This window comes from Taudactylus pleione, unplaced genomic scaffold (assembly GCF_031769625.1).
Source record: "Taudactylus pleione unplaced genomic scaffold, aTauple2 ptg001066l, whole genome shotgun sequence".
Lineage (NCBI taxonomy): Eukaryota > Metazoa > Chordata > Amphibia > Anura > Myobatrachidae > Taudactylus > Taudactylus pleione.
In genome coordinates, this window is record NW_028285467.1 from 675,854 (window position 1) to 691,921 (window position 16,068).

The window sequence follows — 16,068 nt, forward strand, 5'->3', positions numbered from 1 at the left end:
TTGGTGTGATAGGCGTGGCACCATACACGTGGCCAGTAAGGTTTGGGGGAATATGTGCTGTGTGTCTGCCATCACTTAGGTTACATAGCAGTCTGCACAGAGCACACAGTGACATTGGTGTTATGGGCGTGGCACCATGCATGTGGCCGTTAAACGGTGGGGGGAGAGGAGCTTTGTGCCTGCTGTCACATAAAAAGGGTAGGATACATAGCCAGTCTGTGCACAGGGCACACAGTGACATTGGTGTGATAGGCGTGGCAGCGTGCACGTGACTGGCAAGGGGTGGGGGGAAGAGGAGCCTAGTGCCTGCAGTCACATAGGATACATAGCAGTCTGCACAGGGCACACAGTGGCATTGGTGTGATAGGCGTGGCACCATGCATGTGGCCGGTAAAGGGTAAGGGGGAGAGGAGCTTTGTGCCTGCAGTCACATGAATAGTATACATAGTAGTCTGTGCACAGGGCACACAGTGACATTGCCATTTCAGTGGTGGTGAGGTCTTACTAGCCTTTACTAAATTCCACAATGGTCAGAAACGTGGACATTTCTGTAATTCTGATGGGCTCTCTCCGTAGTGACACACTCTGTATACATGATAATACACTGATGGGATCTGCAATGGTTTCTGTTTGAATTAGTACATTGATAATGAAGAAACAAAGCAATATTTGCCATTAAAGGAAAGTTGTTCCCCTGTTACTGACACACATCTGGTTATATTTGCAGGACAGGTGACCTCCAAGCCAATTAAACAGGAAGAACTGGAGTACATTAAGGTGTCCATAGGAGGGCATGGGCCAGAAGATACCACAGCTACATCTAGAGGTGAGGAATAGTCATAGCAAGTAATATTTAAATACAGTATAGTATATGATGGGACCACAGGGGCCGGGCGGCTGCTCTAATTACTGTACCACCTGGGCTGTGACCCCTCTGTGTGATTATATACAGTATAATATGTGAAAGGGGCCGGGCGGTGGCTCTAATTACTGTACCACCTGAACTGTGACCCCTCTGTGTGATTATATACAGTATAATATGTGACAGGACCACAGGGGCCGGGCGGCTGCTCTTATTACTGTACCACCTGGACTGTGACCCCTCTGTGTGATTATATACAGTATAATTTGTGACGGGACCACAGGGGCCGGGCGGCTGCTCTAATTACTGTACCACCTGGCCGGTGACCCCTCTGTGATTATATACAGTATAATATGTGACAGGACCACAGGGGCCGGGCGGTGGCTCTTATTACTGTACCACCTGGACTGTGACCCCTCTGTGTGATTATATACAGTATAATATGTGACAGGACCACAGGGGCCGGGGGGCTCTTATTACTGTACCACCTGGACTGTGACCCCTCTGTGTGATTATATACAGTATAATATGTGACGGGACCACAGGGGCCGGGCGGTGGCTCTTATTACTGTACCACCTGGTCTGTGACCCCTCTGTGATTATATACAGTATAATATGTAACAGGACCACAGGGGCCGGGGGGCTCTTAATACTGTACCACCTGGACTGTGACCCCTCTGTGTGATTATATACAGTATAATATGTGACCGGACCACAGGGGCCGGGCGGTGACTCTTATTACTGTACAACCTGGACTGTGACCCCTCTGTGTGATTATATACAGTATAATATGTGACAGGACCACAGGGGCCGGGCGGCGGCTCTTATTACTGTACCACCTGGACTGTGACCCCTCTGTGTGATTATATACAGTATAATATGTGATGGGACCACAGGGGCCGGGCTGTGGCTCTTATTACTGTACCACCTGGACTGTGACCCCTCTGTGTGATTATATACAGTATAATATGTGATGGGACCACAGGGGCCGGGCGGTGGCTCTTATTACTGTACCACCTGGACTGTGACCCCTCTGTGTGATTATATACAGTATAATATGTGACAGGACCACAGGGGCCGGGGGGTTCTTATTACTGTACCACCTGGACTGTGACCCCTCTGTGTGATTATATACAGTATAATATGTGACTACCACAGGGGCCGGGGGGCTCTTATTACTGTACCACCTGGACTGTGACCCCTCTGTGTGATTATATACAGTATAATATGTGACAATACCACAGGGGCCGGGCGGCGGCTCTTTTTACTGTACCACCTGGACTGTGACCCCTCTGTGTGATTATATACAGTATAATTTGTGACGGGACCACAGGGGCCGGGCGGCTGCTCTAATTACTGTACCACCTGGCCGGTGACCCCTCTGTGATTATATACAGTATAATATGTGACAGGACCACAGGGGCCGGGCGGTGGCTCTTATTACTGTACCACCTGGACTGTGACCCCTCTGTGTGATTATATACAGTATAATATGTGACAGGACCACAGGGGCCGGGCGGCTGCTCTTATTACTGTACCACCTGGACTGTGACCCCTCTGTGTGATTATATACAGTATAATTTGTGACGGGACCACAGGGGCCGGGCGGCTGCTCTAATTACTGTACCACCTGGCCGGTGACCCCTCTGTGATTATATACAGTATAATATGTGACAATACCACAGGGGCCGGGCGGCGGCTCTTTTTACTGTACCACCTGGACTGTGACCCCTCTGTGTGATTATATACAGTATAATTTGTGACGGGACCACAGGGGCCGGGCGGCTGCTCTAATTACTGTACCACCTGGCCGGTGACCCCTCTGTGATTATATACAGTATAATATGTGACAGGACCACAGGGGCCGGGCGGTGGCTCTTATTACTGTACCACCTGGACTGTGACCCCTCTGTGTGATTATATACAGTATAATATGTGACAGGACCACAGGGGCCGGGCGGCTGCTCTTATTACTGTACCACCTGGACTGTGACCCCTCTGTGTGATTATATACAGTATAATTTGTGACGGGACCACAGGGGCCGGGCGGCTGCTCTAATTACTGTACCACCTGGCCGGTGACCCCTCTGTGATTATATACAGTATAATATGTGACAGGACCACAGGGGCCGGGCGGTGGCTCTTATTACTGTACCACCTGGACTGTGACCCCTCTGTGATTATATACAGTATAATATGTAACAGGACCACAGGGGCCGGGGGGCTCTTAATACTGTACCACCTGGACTGTGACCCCTCTGTGTGATTATATACAGTATAATATGTGACCGGACCACAGGGGCCGGGCGGTGACTCTTATTACTGTACAACCTGGACTGTGACCCCTCTGTGTGATTATATACAGTATAATATGTGACAGGACCACAGGGGCCGGGCGGCGGCTCTTATTACTGTACCACTTGGACTGTGACCCCTCTGTGTGATTATATACAGTATAATATGTGATGGGACCACAGGGGCCGGGCTGTGGCTCTTATTACTGTACCACCTGGACTGTGACCCCTCTGTGTGATTATATACAGTATAATATGTGATGGGACCACAGGGGCCGGGCGGTGGCTCTTATTACTGTACCACCTGGACTGTGACCCCTCTGTGTGATTATATACAGTATAATATGTGACAGGACCACAGGGGCCGGGGGGTTCTTATTACTGTACCACCTGGACTGTGACCCCTCTGTGTGATTATATACAGTATAATATGTGACTACCACAGGGGCCGGGGGGCTCTTATTACTGTACCACCTGGACTGTGACCCCTCTGTGTGATTATATACAGTATAATATGTGACAGGAGTATACTTAACGTATAGTGAAATCGGTGTCCTCTGCGGGCTAGTCTGGGGCGTGTAGTCTGGGGCGCTGTGCGCTGGGTTTTCTGGTCTCTGTGTTGCTACATTCTGGCTGTAGGGAAAGCCTAGATCATAGGATTAGAATGTAAATTGCTGTCATAGGAAACAAATCACCTCCAGCTTCTCCTCAGTATGTAAAGCTGCATACTGTACACACACATAGACACACACACACATACATACATACATACATACTCACACACACACATACACCCTCACACATACATACACACATACACACTCACACATACAGACACACACACATACACCCTCACACATACACACACACACACACACACATTCACACACACTCACACACACACACACACACACACCCTCACACACTCACACACATACATACTCACTCACACACACATACATACACACTCACACACTCACACACTCACACATACATACACACATAGACACACATACATACATACATACATACATACTCACACACACACATACACACTCACACATACAGACACACACACATACACACTCACACATACAGACACACACACATACACACTCACACATACAGACACACACACATACACCCTCACACATACACACACTTACACACATACATACTCACACACACACACACACACACACACCCTCACACCCTCACACACTTACACACATACATACACACACAACGATTTTGTTACCAACAATTTTATGAACAATTATCTGTCAGATTTTTTAAAGTGAAATGAACAATTTTTTGAACTACAAACGATTTTTGTAACTTCCCTTAATGATAATGGTTCAGTTGGTCAGTCAGAATGAACTACAAACGGGAACGCGCGTGAACGATAATCATTCATCGTTATAACGTTCAAAAATGTGTTACGTGTGTATGCACCTTAATAAATAACTGGGGAGAAGAGCTAGCACTCTGCAGACGCGCATATAAAATGTCCAGTGTCAGATAAAGCTGTTATGTGTATATAATGTGGTATAACAAGCCTCCTCTGTGTGTAGCGCACTTTCCTGTCCCGCTCTGTGTATTGTGCTGTCTTCCCCTCCTCCTCTGTGTATTGTGCTGTCTTCCCCTCCTCCTCTGTGTATTGTGCTGTCTTCCCCTCCTCCTCTGTGTATTGTGCTGCCTTCCCCTCCTCCTCTGTGTAGTGTGCCGCCTTCCCCTCCTCCTCTGTGTAGTGTGCTGCCTTCCCCTCCTCCTCTGTGTAGTGTGCTGCCTTCCCCTCCTCCTCTGTGTATTGTGCTGTCTTCCCCTCCTCCTCTGTGTAGTGTGCTGCCTTCCCCTCCTCCTCGGTGTATTGTGCCGCCTTCCCCTCCTCCTCTGTGTAGTGTGCCGCCTTCCCCTCCTCCTCTGTGTATTGTGCCGCCTTCCCCTCCTCCTCTGTGTAGTGTGCTGCCTTCCCCTCCTCCTCTGTGTAGTGTGCTGCCTTCCCCTCCTCCTCTGTGTAGTGTGCCGCCTTCCCCTCCTCCTCTGTGTAGTGTGCCGCCTTCCCCTCCTCCTCTGTGTAGTGTGCCGCCTTCCCCTCCTCCTCTGTGTAGTGTGCCGCCTTCCCCTCCTCCTCTGTGTAGTGTGCCGCCTTCCCCTCCTCCTCTGTGTATTGTGCCGCCTTCCCCTCCTCCTCTGTGTAGTGTGCTGTCTTCCCCTCCTCCTCTGTGTAGTGTGCTGTCTTCCCCTCCTCCTCTGTGTATTGTGTCTCCTTCCCCTCCTCCTCTGTGTATTGTGCTGTCTTCCCCTCCTCCTCTGTGTATTGTGTCTCCTTCCCCTCCTCCTCTGTGTATTGTGCTGTCTTCCCCTCCTCCTCTGTGTAGTGTGCCGCCTTCCCCTCCTCCTCTGTGTAGTGTGCCGCCTTCCCCTCCTCCTCTGTGTAGTGTGCCGCCTTCCCCTCCTCCTCTGTGTAGTGTGCCGCCTTCCCCTCCTCCTCTGTGTAGTGTGCAGTCTTCCCCTCCTCCTCTGTGTATTGTGCTGTCTTCCCCTCCTCCTCTGTGTATTGTGTCTCCTTCCCCTCCTCCTCTGTGTAGTGTGCTGTCTTCCCCTCCTCCTCTGTGTAGTGTGCCGCCTTCCCCTCCTCCTCTGTGTATTGTGCTGTCTTCCCCTCCTCCTCTGTGTATTGTGCTGCCTTCCCCTCCTCCTCTGTGTATTGTGTCTCCTTCCCCTCCTCCTCTGTGTATTGTGCTGCCTTCCCCTCCTCCTCTGTGTATTGTGCCGTCTTCCCCTCCTCCTCTGTGTAGTGTGCCGCCTTCCCCTCCTCCTCTGTGTAGTGTGCCGCCTTCCCCTCCTCCTCTGTGTATTGTGCCGCCTTCCCCTCCTCCTCTGTGTAGTGTGCCGTCTTCCCCTCCTCCTCTGTGTAGTGTGCCGTCTTCCCCTCCTCCTCTGTGTAGTGTGCCGCCTTCCCCTCCTCCTCTGTGTAGTGTGCCGCCTTCCCCTCCTCCTCTGTGTAGTGTGCCGTCTTCCCCTCCTCCTCTGTGTATTGTGCTGCCTTCCCCTCCTCCTCTGTGTATTGTGTCTCCTTCCCCTCCTCCTCTGTGTATTGTGCTGCCTTCCCCTCCTCCTCTGTGTATTGTGCCGTCTTCCCCTCCTCCTCTGTGTAGTGTGCCGCCTTCCCCTCCTCCTCTGTGTATTGTGCCGCCTTCCCCTCCTGCTCTGTGTAGTGTGCCGCCTTCCCCTCCTCCTCTGTGTAGTGTGCTGTCTTCCCCTCCTCCTCTGTGTATTGTGCTGCCTTCCCCTCCTCCTCTGTGTATTGTGCTGCCTTCCCCTCCTCCTCTGTGTATTGTGTCTCCTTCCCCTCCTCCTCTGTGTATTGTGCCGTCTTCCCCTCCTCCTCTGTGTATTGTGCCGTCTTCCCCTCCTCCTCTGTGTAGTGTGCCGCCTTCCCCTCCTCCTCTGTGTATTGTGCCGCCTTCCCCTCCTGCTCTGTGTAGTGTGCCGCCTTCCCCTCCTCCTCTGTGTAGTGTGCCGCCTTCCCCTCCTGCTCTGTGTAGTGTGCCGCCTTCCCCTCCTCCTCTGTGTAGTGTGCCGCCTTCCCCTCCTCCTCTGTGTATTGTGCCGCCTTCCCCTCCTGCTCTGTGTAGTGTGCCGCCTTCCCCTCCTGCTCTGTGTAGTGTGCCGTCTTCCCCTCCTCCTCTGTGTAGTGTGCCGCCTTCCCCTCCTCCTCTGTGTATTGTGCCGCCTTCCCCTCCTGCTCTGTGTAGTGTGCCGCCTTCCCCTCCTCCTCTGTGTAGTGTGCCGCCTTCCCCTCCTGCTCTGTGTAGTGTGCCGCCTTCCCCTCCTCCTCTGTGTAGTGTGCTGCCTTCCCCTCCTCCTCTGTGTAGTGTGCTGCCTTCCCCTCCTCCTCTGTGTAGTGTGCTGCCTTCCCCTCCTCCTCTGTGTAGTGTGCTGCCTTCCCCTCCTCCTCTGTGTATTGTGCCGCCTTCCCCTCCTCCTCTGTGTAGTGTGCTGCCTTCCCCTCCTCCTCTGTGTAGTGTGCTGCCTTCCCCTCCTCCTCTGTGTATTGTGCCGCCTTCCCCTCCTCCTCTGTGTAGTGTGCTGCCTTCCCCTCCTCCTCTGTGTAGTGTGCCGCCTTCCCCTCCTCCTCTGTGTAGTGTGCTGCCTTCCCCTCCTCCTCTGTGTAGTGTGCTGCCTTCCCCTCCTCCTCTGTGTAGTGTGCTGCCTTCCCCTCCTCCTCTGTGTAGTGTGCTGCCTTCCCCTCCTCCTCTGTGTAGTGTGCTGCCTTCCCCTCCTCCTCTGTGTAGTGTGCCGCCTTCCCCTCCTCCTCTGTGTAGTGTGCCGCCTTCCCCTCCTCCTCTGTGTAGTGTGCCGCCTTCCCCTCCTCCTCTGTGTATTGTGCCGCCTTCCCCTCCTCCTCTGAGTATTTTCTATGGAGAATTCAACCCTTTGCTGGAAATGTCATACAAGGAACTTGTGCGCACGTATGTGTGTGTGTATGTGTGTGTGTGTATATATGTATGTGTGTGTATATATGTGTGTATATATGTGTATGTATGTGTGTGTGTGTATATATGTGTATGTGTGTGTGTGTATATATGTGTGTGTGTACGTATGCGATTGCGTATGTGTGTATGTGTATGTATGTGTGTGTGTATATATGTGTGTGTGTACGTATGCGATTGCGTGTGTGTGTCTGTATGTGCATATTTACAGATATGAGCGTTAATCTGGTGGTATTCCGCGCCTTCGGAAGCAGACCTCCAGCCATTGAGAACTAGCGCTATCAGATAACGCAGAGGTGATCCCTCCGTATTCCCGGTTATGCATCTGTTTGTACCTCCCGCAGCCAGTAATGGTGTATTGACACCAATATGGAGCATTTTGTTATCACCACAGTGACAGTCATAGCACATAGGGATCCTTAGCTAAGACGTCAGTGACACCTAAATCACCGGCCGGATAATAAGATAGACGTAATCCAGCGTAGGAAATGCTTAGCGCACAGGCGGGGTGAGGATGATGACCAGGGCGGCACTGACACCAGTACGTGTGGAAGTGTAACCTCTAAACTAGCGCCTTTAGCGTTACATGATAGACTTGTTATTTGGGGCCTATTTGGTGACTGTCCGCAGAAATCCTGTGCAAATTGGAGCGTGGCCGATATTTCTAAACTCTACTTTGTTCTGTGCCAAAATGACAGATTCGGGTGAGCGGGCCACAGATAGCAGCGATACTGCGGCCCCCTCACAGTCCGCCACCACTCAGGGCTCACAGTCTGCTGCATCCCCCAACCTCGGAGTCCCGCGTCTGCGCATCGTAAAGTTCACAGAGAAGGAGCTGGATGTCCTCGTGGACCTGGTGATAGAGAACTATTCAAAGCTTTTTGGCAAAGAGGCTGACATCACCCCCAGCGTGGCTAAAACCGCCATGTGGCAAGCTATATCCAATGAGGTTAGCGCAGTGGGAGTGGCTTCCCGAACCAGTGATAAAGTCAAGAAGAGATGGAAGGACGCCAAACGTAAGATGAATGAGAAGCTGAGCGAAGCTGCGGCCCATGTGGTGGAGACCGGGCGCCGCCCGCCGCCACACCTTAGACTGGCAACCTACGAGCAGAGGCTGAGAGACTTCTTTAGGCCAGAGTTCAGCAAAGAGGTGGAGTGGAACCAGGACAAAGAAGACCTGCCCGAGGAGCCGGAGGCTGGTAAATACTCTTATTTCATGTATTGTGGCTATGTGTAAGGAGACCCTGGAGAATAGTGTCCATAGATGGGACTGATGACGCTTCTCTGCTGCCCACATATCAGGATAGAAGTAGCACTGGCTTTGTGCCCATCACAGTGTGAGCCCCCACACAGTATTTAGTGTGATTGTCATTTGTGGTATAGCGAGAGGTCCTTGGGCTGGTCTGGAAACTCGTCTCATTAAACAGAGACTCTCTCCCCCACCCGCACCCCGTGCCCTGCCTTATGCTGACCCTCCTAGTGACACAGACACTGACTCCCATTACATAGACCCTTCTCGTGACGAGACTGGCCCCAATTACAGAGACCCTTCTCGTGACGAGACTGACCCCAATTACAGAGACCCTTCTCGTGACAGAGACTGACCCCAATTACAGAGACCCTTCTCGTGACAGAGACTGACCCTCCCCCATTACACATACCCTACTCGGGACACAGAGACTGACCCTCCATTATAGAGACCCTTCTCGTGATACAAAGACTGACCCCATATTATGGAGACCCTTTTTATGAGGCAGAGGCTGACCCCCTCATACAGAAGACCATTCTCATGACAGACACTGACCCCCACCATGGTGACCCTTCTCATGACACACAGACTGACCCCAATTACACATACTCTTTCGTGACAGAGACTGACCCCCTGAGGGACGCTGGAGATAGAGGGCTGCGGCCTGGGTCCTTATTCCTTAGGATCTGACTTGTAGTGTGACCCTATTAGGACAGATATCTGTACATACCGGTATATTGGTAGATCATGTGGAATAATAATGTCAATTTGCGCACACCCTGGAAGGATGCGAGTAGTGTAATATGTAGAGCAGGGATGGGGAACCTCAGGCCCGGGGGCCGTATAAGACCCCTGGAATCGTTTGGTCTGGCCCTCTGTTAGCCTCGTCTGTTAGCAGGGGGCCTAGATTGGCCCCTGCAGCCAGAATCTATGCAGCAGTGCCGCCTGGAGCATCCTTAGGACGATTCATACGGTCACACCGCTGCCCTCACAGGATCCTCAGGGTGCCCAGGGCATTGCTGTATTCACTGGTGATTGTGGCCCCACCCCGTGTGACATCACATAGAAGGGGAGTGGCCTTTACCAGGCCCGCAAATACTATTATATATATCAGAATGGTTCCCCACCCCTGATCTAGAGGATGACAAGCTGTTGTCCTATGTGAGGTTAGATGGGCCGGCTGTCAGTAGACGTGGAGCCGAGGGCAGGCGTGACTGATCACCATGTGACCTGAAATCTGGCAGGTAATAGATTAGATGGAGATGGGCGCCACAGTCACCTCTGTGTATGTAAATAGATATAACAATCAGCAGGCTGTTTCCTGAATGCTACTTATTGCCAGATATTAGCGAGGGAATCAGTATGAATGACCCTGTGGCCGACGGTTCAAATCCTGACGCCGGCAGACCGACAGCAGTAAAAAGTAAGTATAGCTAACCCCACTCCCCCCCCTAACCCTGACCCTCCCTTAGGGGTGCCTAACCCGCCCTAAGTGCTTAAACCTAACCCCCCCCCTCCCGTCCCCGCAGCCTAAACCTAAGTCTTCCGGGGGGGTGCTTAACTCTAACCCCCCTTCCCCTAGTCTAACCCTCCCAGTGCCTAACCCTACGTCCCACCCGGGAGCCCCTTAGCCTACCCCTGCCCTCACCGCCACCCCCACCCCCCGCGGCTGTCCGCACCCGACTTACCTTCGTTCGGTATTTAGGCGTTGGGCTCCCGGCGTAGGTATAATAGGCGTCAGGGTTTTGACACCTGTCATTAGTACTCTGCCGGGATTAGACAGTCGGGAAGACACCGGTCGGCATTTCGACCGTCTGCTTCCTGACTGCATCCCATTAGCGAGTTCTGACATCACTATAGAGATACATGATCTCTGCTTATGTGAGGAACCTGCTGCAGCCTGAACTGAGTATGTAATAGGTGCAAAACCTGCCCCATATCCCCCCCTCAGACCTACCCAGCGATGCCGACCATTATGCCCCCGACCACACAGCGCATCCGGCACAAAGTGTCCCCTCCTGCTGACTGTCCAGCCTCCGCTGCTGAACCATTCCCATGTATACAGCTCTCACTATACTCTACTTTGTTTTATCATGTGAGATCCCAAAATTCTGTTACTTATTGTCAGTGTTCTACCCTTAGTACATAATATACCCTTTCCTCTATCTGCTCAACTATCGACAATTTACCATCTCCGGCCACTAGGGGCTCCCCGATCAGTGCAGTGAGTGACTGATGACCTGGGAGTATATAGGGGCACAGTGGTGTAACACAGAGCAGTATGTACCATCTCCGGCCACTAGGGGCTCCCCGATCAGTGCAGTGAGTGACTGATGACCTGGGGGTATATAGGGGCACAGTGGTGTAACACAGAGCAGTATTTACCATCTCCGGCCACTAGGGGCTCCCCGATCAGTGCAGTGAGTGACTGATGACCTGGGAGTATATAGGGGCACAGTGGTGTAACACAGAGCAGTATGTACCATCTCCGGCCACTAGGGGCTCCCCGATCAGTGCAGTGAGTGACTGATGACCTGGGGGTATATAGGGGCACAGTGGTGTAACACAGAGCAGTATTTACCATCTCCGGCCACTAGGGGCTCCCCGATCAGTGCAGTGAGTGACTGATGACCTGGGGGTATATAGGGGCACAATGGTCTAACACAGAGCAGTATTTACCATCTTCGGCGCTGTTGAATGCATTGATTTGTGCATGGTATACAATAAAGGGCTTTAGCAGTCACTGGGGGCGAATCAATTGTTTTTTAGGCGGCTGTTTGTTTTGGGTGCCCGGAGGTTCAATTCAATTGTTTCTCTACTAGGTCGCAGTAGTCGATGGCGTTGGCATTTCTGCTCACACCCTCAGGGGGGTGCAAGCAAAACTGTGCGATAAACCTGTGGTTAGGGCGCCTAGCAGCACTCTGGGTGCCTTAACCAGGACTATAGACTAGTTTAGCCATTGTACACAGCTGAACACGATTTAATTGGGCGTGATCACCGCTATGATTAATGGGTGCCCAGAACTATTGAATTGCAACACTTGGCGCCCATTAATTAACCCCCTCCCCCCCACAAAGCAATTGAATCGCCCCAACTTACCTGGGAGTTATATGAGATTGCTGGTGATATTACCTGTACCTATTCTCTCTGCTAACACCGTTCCTGTTTATGTGTCTAGAGCCCATAGACTGTGCCCAGCAGGAGTCCCTGGCCATCGTGGTCCTCTCCCCTCAGTGTCAGGACACGGGTGAGGACTCCAGCAAAGACTCTTCTGAAGACCCTTCCAGTGTGTCCCCTGAGAATGGGCCGCAGCCCCCTGACCCCATGGAGGAGAGAGACATCGCTCTGGCATCAGAGCCTGAGGCTCCCGGCCATCATCTCTCCTCCATAAACAGCAGCCTGCACAGCCTGTCGTCACACCAGCGGGAATCCAACCTCCTTATGCAGGAGCAGAACGCCATCCTGTCCCAGATAGCCTACTCCCTGACCCGCCTGCAGATCCAGCAGACAGACGGGCTGGCAGCCCTGGGCAGCATCATTCAGAGGGGCATAGAGGTCATACATCCCGCATCCAATCACCGGGCCCCCGAGCACCCCGTCATCCCCTCTGGACCAAGACGGCAGGTGGTGGGCATTACCAGATACAGTCCGGATCAGCCTGTGCCCCCCAAAAGAAAAATAACCTAGTGTGCCCCCTCTCCCTCCTCCCCCCAATGTTTTCTGGGTGTCGCTGTTATCTTAGATTGGGTTCTGGGTCTTTGTGATTATTTTTTAGTAATGGCGTCTGTAATATCTCATTCATGTTATGGACTAAAATAAAGATGAAGTTTTGGAGCAATGTGGGACCGGTCTCATTTCCTCTGTACAGTGGGTGTTGGAGAAAGGTCATTTGTCTGAGCTGAATGGGTGGATAAGGGGGGCAGAGGGGGGCTGTTTTATGTTTAATTATCTAAACCTAGTCTTTATAGGGCATCACAGTGCACAAAGCTATGCAACCATGCTTAGACTGTCCAACAAGGCTTACAATCTATTTCTAGTACAGGAAGTCGAAGGGACTCAGTCATGAGTATTCCATTCAGTACAAAGGGCACCTCAGAGTCCGTAATGGGAAGATCATTCTGAGGTGCTGGCTGCCCGCTGCCATATCTCGCTGAGCATCTCTGCCGCCGTGTCAGACTGTGGAACTGAGGTTGTTCAGTATAAATCACTGTTACGTACATGACTTAGGGCTCTTACATGTAGGAATGTTTTCTCAGTTTGGCTCCAGCGTTGCGTCACAGGACGTGTATGTGATAAGCGGTAGGAGAAAGTGGAGGTCGTGGCTTCAAAGATGATCCTCAGGCGTAAACCTAAAGAGAGCTAAATGATCTCTGGTGCTGTGTGAGCGATTATATCCTGTAGATTATACGGTTATTAGAGGACAGGACATTACAAGTGGTTACGTACATTTCTCATTGAACCAGACAGAGGCACTCTCATTTATTTTTGAATAATTATCTAAAAAAAAATTTTTTAATTACTACATCATACAATACTCATCACAGCGATGTCTGGGGTTATTTTTTTTTGTGTTGTGATTTTTGTCTCCGATCATCCAGCCAGGAGGACTGAATGTGCAGGAAGTGTGGTAGTACAAGTATCTAAGCATCCCTGAGTGTGGTCGGCGCCCATCTACAAGCATTTTATGGGTGACCACCACCACCTATGGGTGTGGACTCCATTTATACTTTCATCAGACACAGAAAAACTTGGTTTCAGGGAGGGGCTGCTGTGCACATCAGGAAGGGGAGGCAGAGTAAAGGCACCATTGGGCTTGTAGGTTCTGCTGACACCGTACTGATGAGAGGGAGCCAATCTGTTTGTGTAGGCTAGTCATATAACAGATGGGATTATCAGAGGTTACGGTGTCTCCTATGTCACATGCAGCTGTTAGGTGGACAAGGCTGATAGACCCCCATCTTCGTAATGACCAGGGAACAAGTCCAGAAAAACTAAACGGCAATATCCCTCCGTGTTACACCATCAGGTGCTGAAAGTCCCGTCCTAAGGACCTCACTCCCTTCTTGTTTTACTGGTAGAGATGTGGAAGACATTACTGCTCCTTTACTGTCAAGTGCTCCAACCCTATTACATAGCCTCTAAACCTGCAACCAGTAACCTTATATAAAGAAACTATTGGAAGAATAACCAGAGACACAATTTTAGAAGGTTTTGAAAATATAAATATAAGCACTTTGTAATGACCATTGTGATTGGAGAAGTCACTGTCTGATGTGTTGGAGCACAGCAACAGCTTACAGGCTAATTCAGGGCCCAGGGGTGCGCGCAAATCCCGTCGCAGCTGCGATACCGCACACAGCAGTTGTGCAAATATATGCAAATGACGCAGCCGCCGGGGTTGGCATTGAGACGCTGACTAGCGCCATCTCAGATCCGCCATCTCGCATACAAAGACGCACCATCGATCTGAGCAACCCTATGGTCGCTGAGAGTATCCGTCGCCAGTAAGCCGCTGAGCCAAAATCACTGCATAAATATCCATTTGCAGCCTGAAACTCGCCCCAAAAACGTTCTAGACCGGTCTTCATGTGTCTCGCCACCCCCTCCCCCCGGAAACCTCCCACAAACGCTTCCTGTTAATCACACTACGTCCAAGTCCTCACTGTGACCACCGTCTGTAAAATAACTTGGCGCGTGCACAGTGCGCCTCATACGTATTCACAGCATTGAAAAGAAACGCTGAAATTTGCGAACATCGGCTTTGCGCGCACCTCTGAATTTGTTATTTGCATTTCGTTATATAGCACCAGAATATTCCATACAGCTTCACCATTGGGTTTATTTGAGCAGTTACACTGCGGGGACAGTAGATGGCACTGTTTAACAAGTTGTTACTTTATAGTCTCCCTGCATGTTTAATGCTTGAACAGTGAACAACACAATGGGAGAATACAGGCAATCATACAGCAAGATCTGCAAGGTGCATGTGAATATTCAAAAGTGTATTTCAAATGGAGTAAAGAAAAAAAAATGGCCAGAAACTGACAGCTTAACCCTAGTGACTGATTGGAATAATCGCAATTATATCAGTTGTGTAAATGTAAGGTTCAGTTGCTGCATCCAGAGATGACTTGTGGGATGTAATTATTACAGACAGAGCAGAGGTTGATAACTAAGAATGAGATAAGACAAGCAGGAGGACAAGATAATTCACATATAAGATATAAGATTCCCGCAATGGGCACGTGGGATGCATTACACAAGCTGCAGGAAAGATCCATTTTAAAATGGTCACTATATAGACAGAACAGACAGTAAACAGACTGTTCTTCTGAGGAAGCCATACTAAAAGTGACCAGGTAAAGGACACACTGGAGCCTACAAATGGGCTGCTAAAGTCAATTGCACAATTTGGGTCAATGGGTGAAGACATAACCACGTGGAAGACGTATTTCTGTGCTGTCGTCGTGATACACGAGATTTACTACAGCTTCTAAAAATTTAAAAGGTGGTGTTGCCCACATCAATCAGATTTTGCCCATCTTTTTCTAGGATGCAATAGAGAAATGGTAGCTAGAATCTGGTTTGTTGCTATGGGCAACACCACCACATTTTATTTTTAGAAGCTTTAGTAAATCTCCCCCGTCAGGTGCGCTGATCACTGGCCTGTAAATGCAGATTTAGGCAGAATTAACACTAAACGTTGTGGATACCAAGCATGTGATTGAACAGTAGCGTAGAAAGGAACTTACACACGACAACACAGAAAGTGACCCACGGAATGGCCATAAAAGCCGCAGATATAAAGTCGCACAATAAAGGAATGGGTGCACGTGAAACAGGAACACCTGAAGGTAGATTGCTCAGTATGGAAGGCGCAGAGCACAGGGTGTAAGCAGAACATCAAAGCCGCCCTCACTGACGCCTGCAGACATAGGTGGCTGGGAACCTTTATAGCAGCAGAGGGAGTCACCTGTCCCATTGCTGGTGCATGACAAGTGATAGAAACTTCTTTACAGACCTTGTCCTACATCAAAAGGGATTATCTCTCCTGCAGACAGAAGTCGCATGACCGCTGAAGGGGTCCGACGCTGTCTCCGTTGGAGTTTTGCCTCTCTCGATCAATGTAGACTTTGCTTAAGGAATATGACTTAGGCCCGGAAC

The 16,068-nt window shown here is 50.6% G+C and overlaps 1 protein-coding gene across 3 annotated transcripts in view; it reads left to right on the forward strand.

The window, feature by feature from the left end:
* Positions 1–12,742, forward strand: part of LOC148453893 (uncharacterized) — a 110,510-nt gene extending 97,768 nt beyond the window's left edge. For all 3 annotated transcript variants that reach the window (XM_088461551.1, XM_088461552.1, XM_088461553.1), the window contains 3 exons: positions 728–826; positions 8,354–8,854; positions 12,083–12,742. In XM_088461551.1, the coding sequence (XP_088317677.1) occupies positions 728–826; positions 8,354–8,854; positions 12,083–12,591 (1,109 nt within the window). In that variant the 3' untranslated portion in view covers positions 12,592–12,742. The remainder of the gene's footprint in view (positions 1–727; positions 827–8,353; positions 8,855–12,082) is intronic.
* Positions 12,743–16,068: the final 3,326 nt, after the last annotated feature.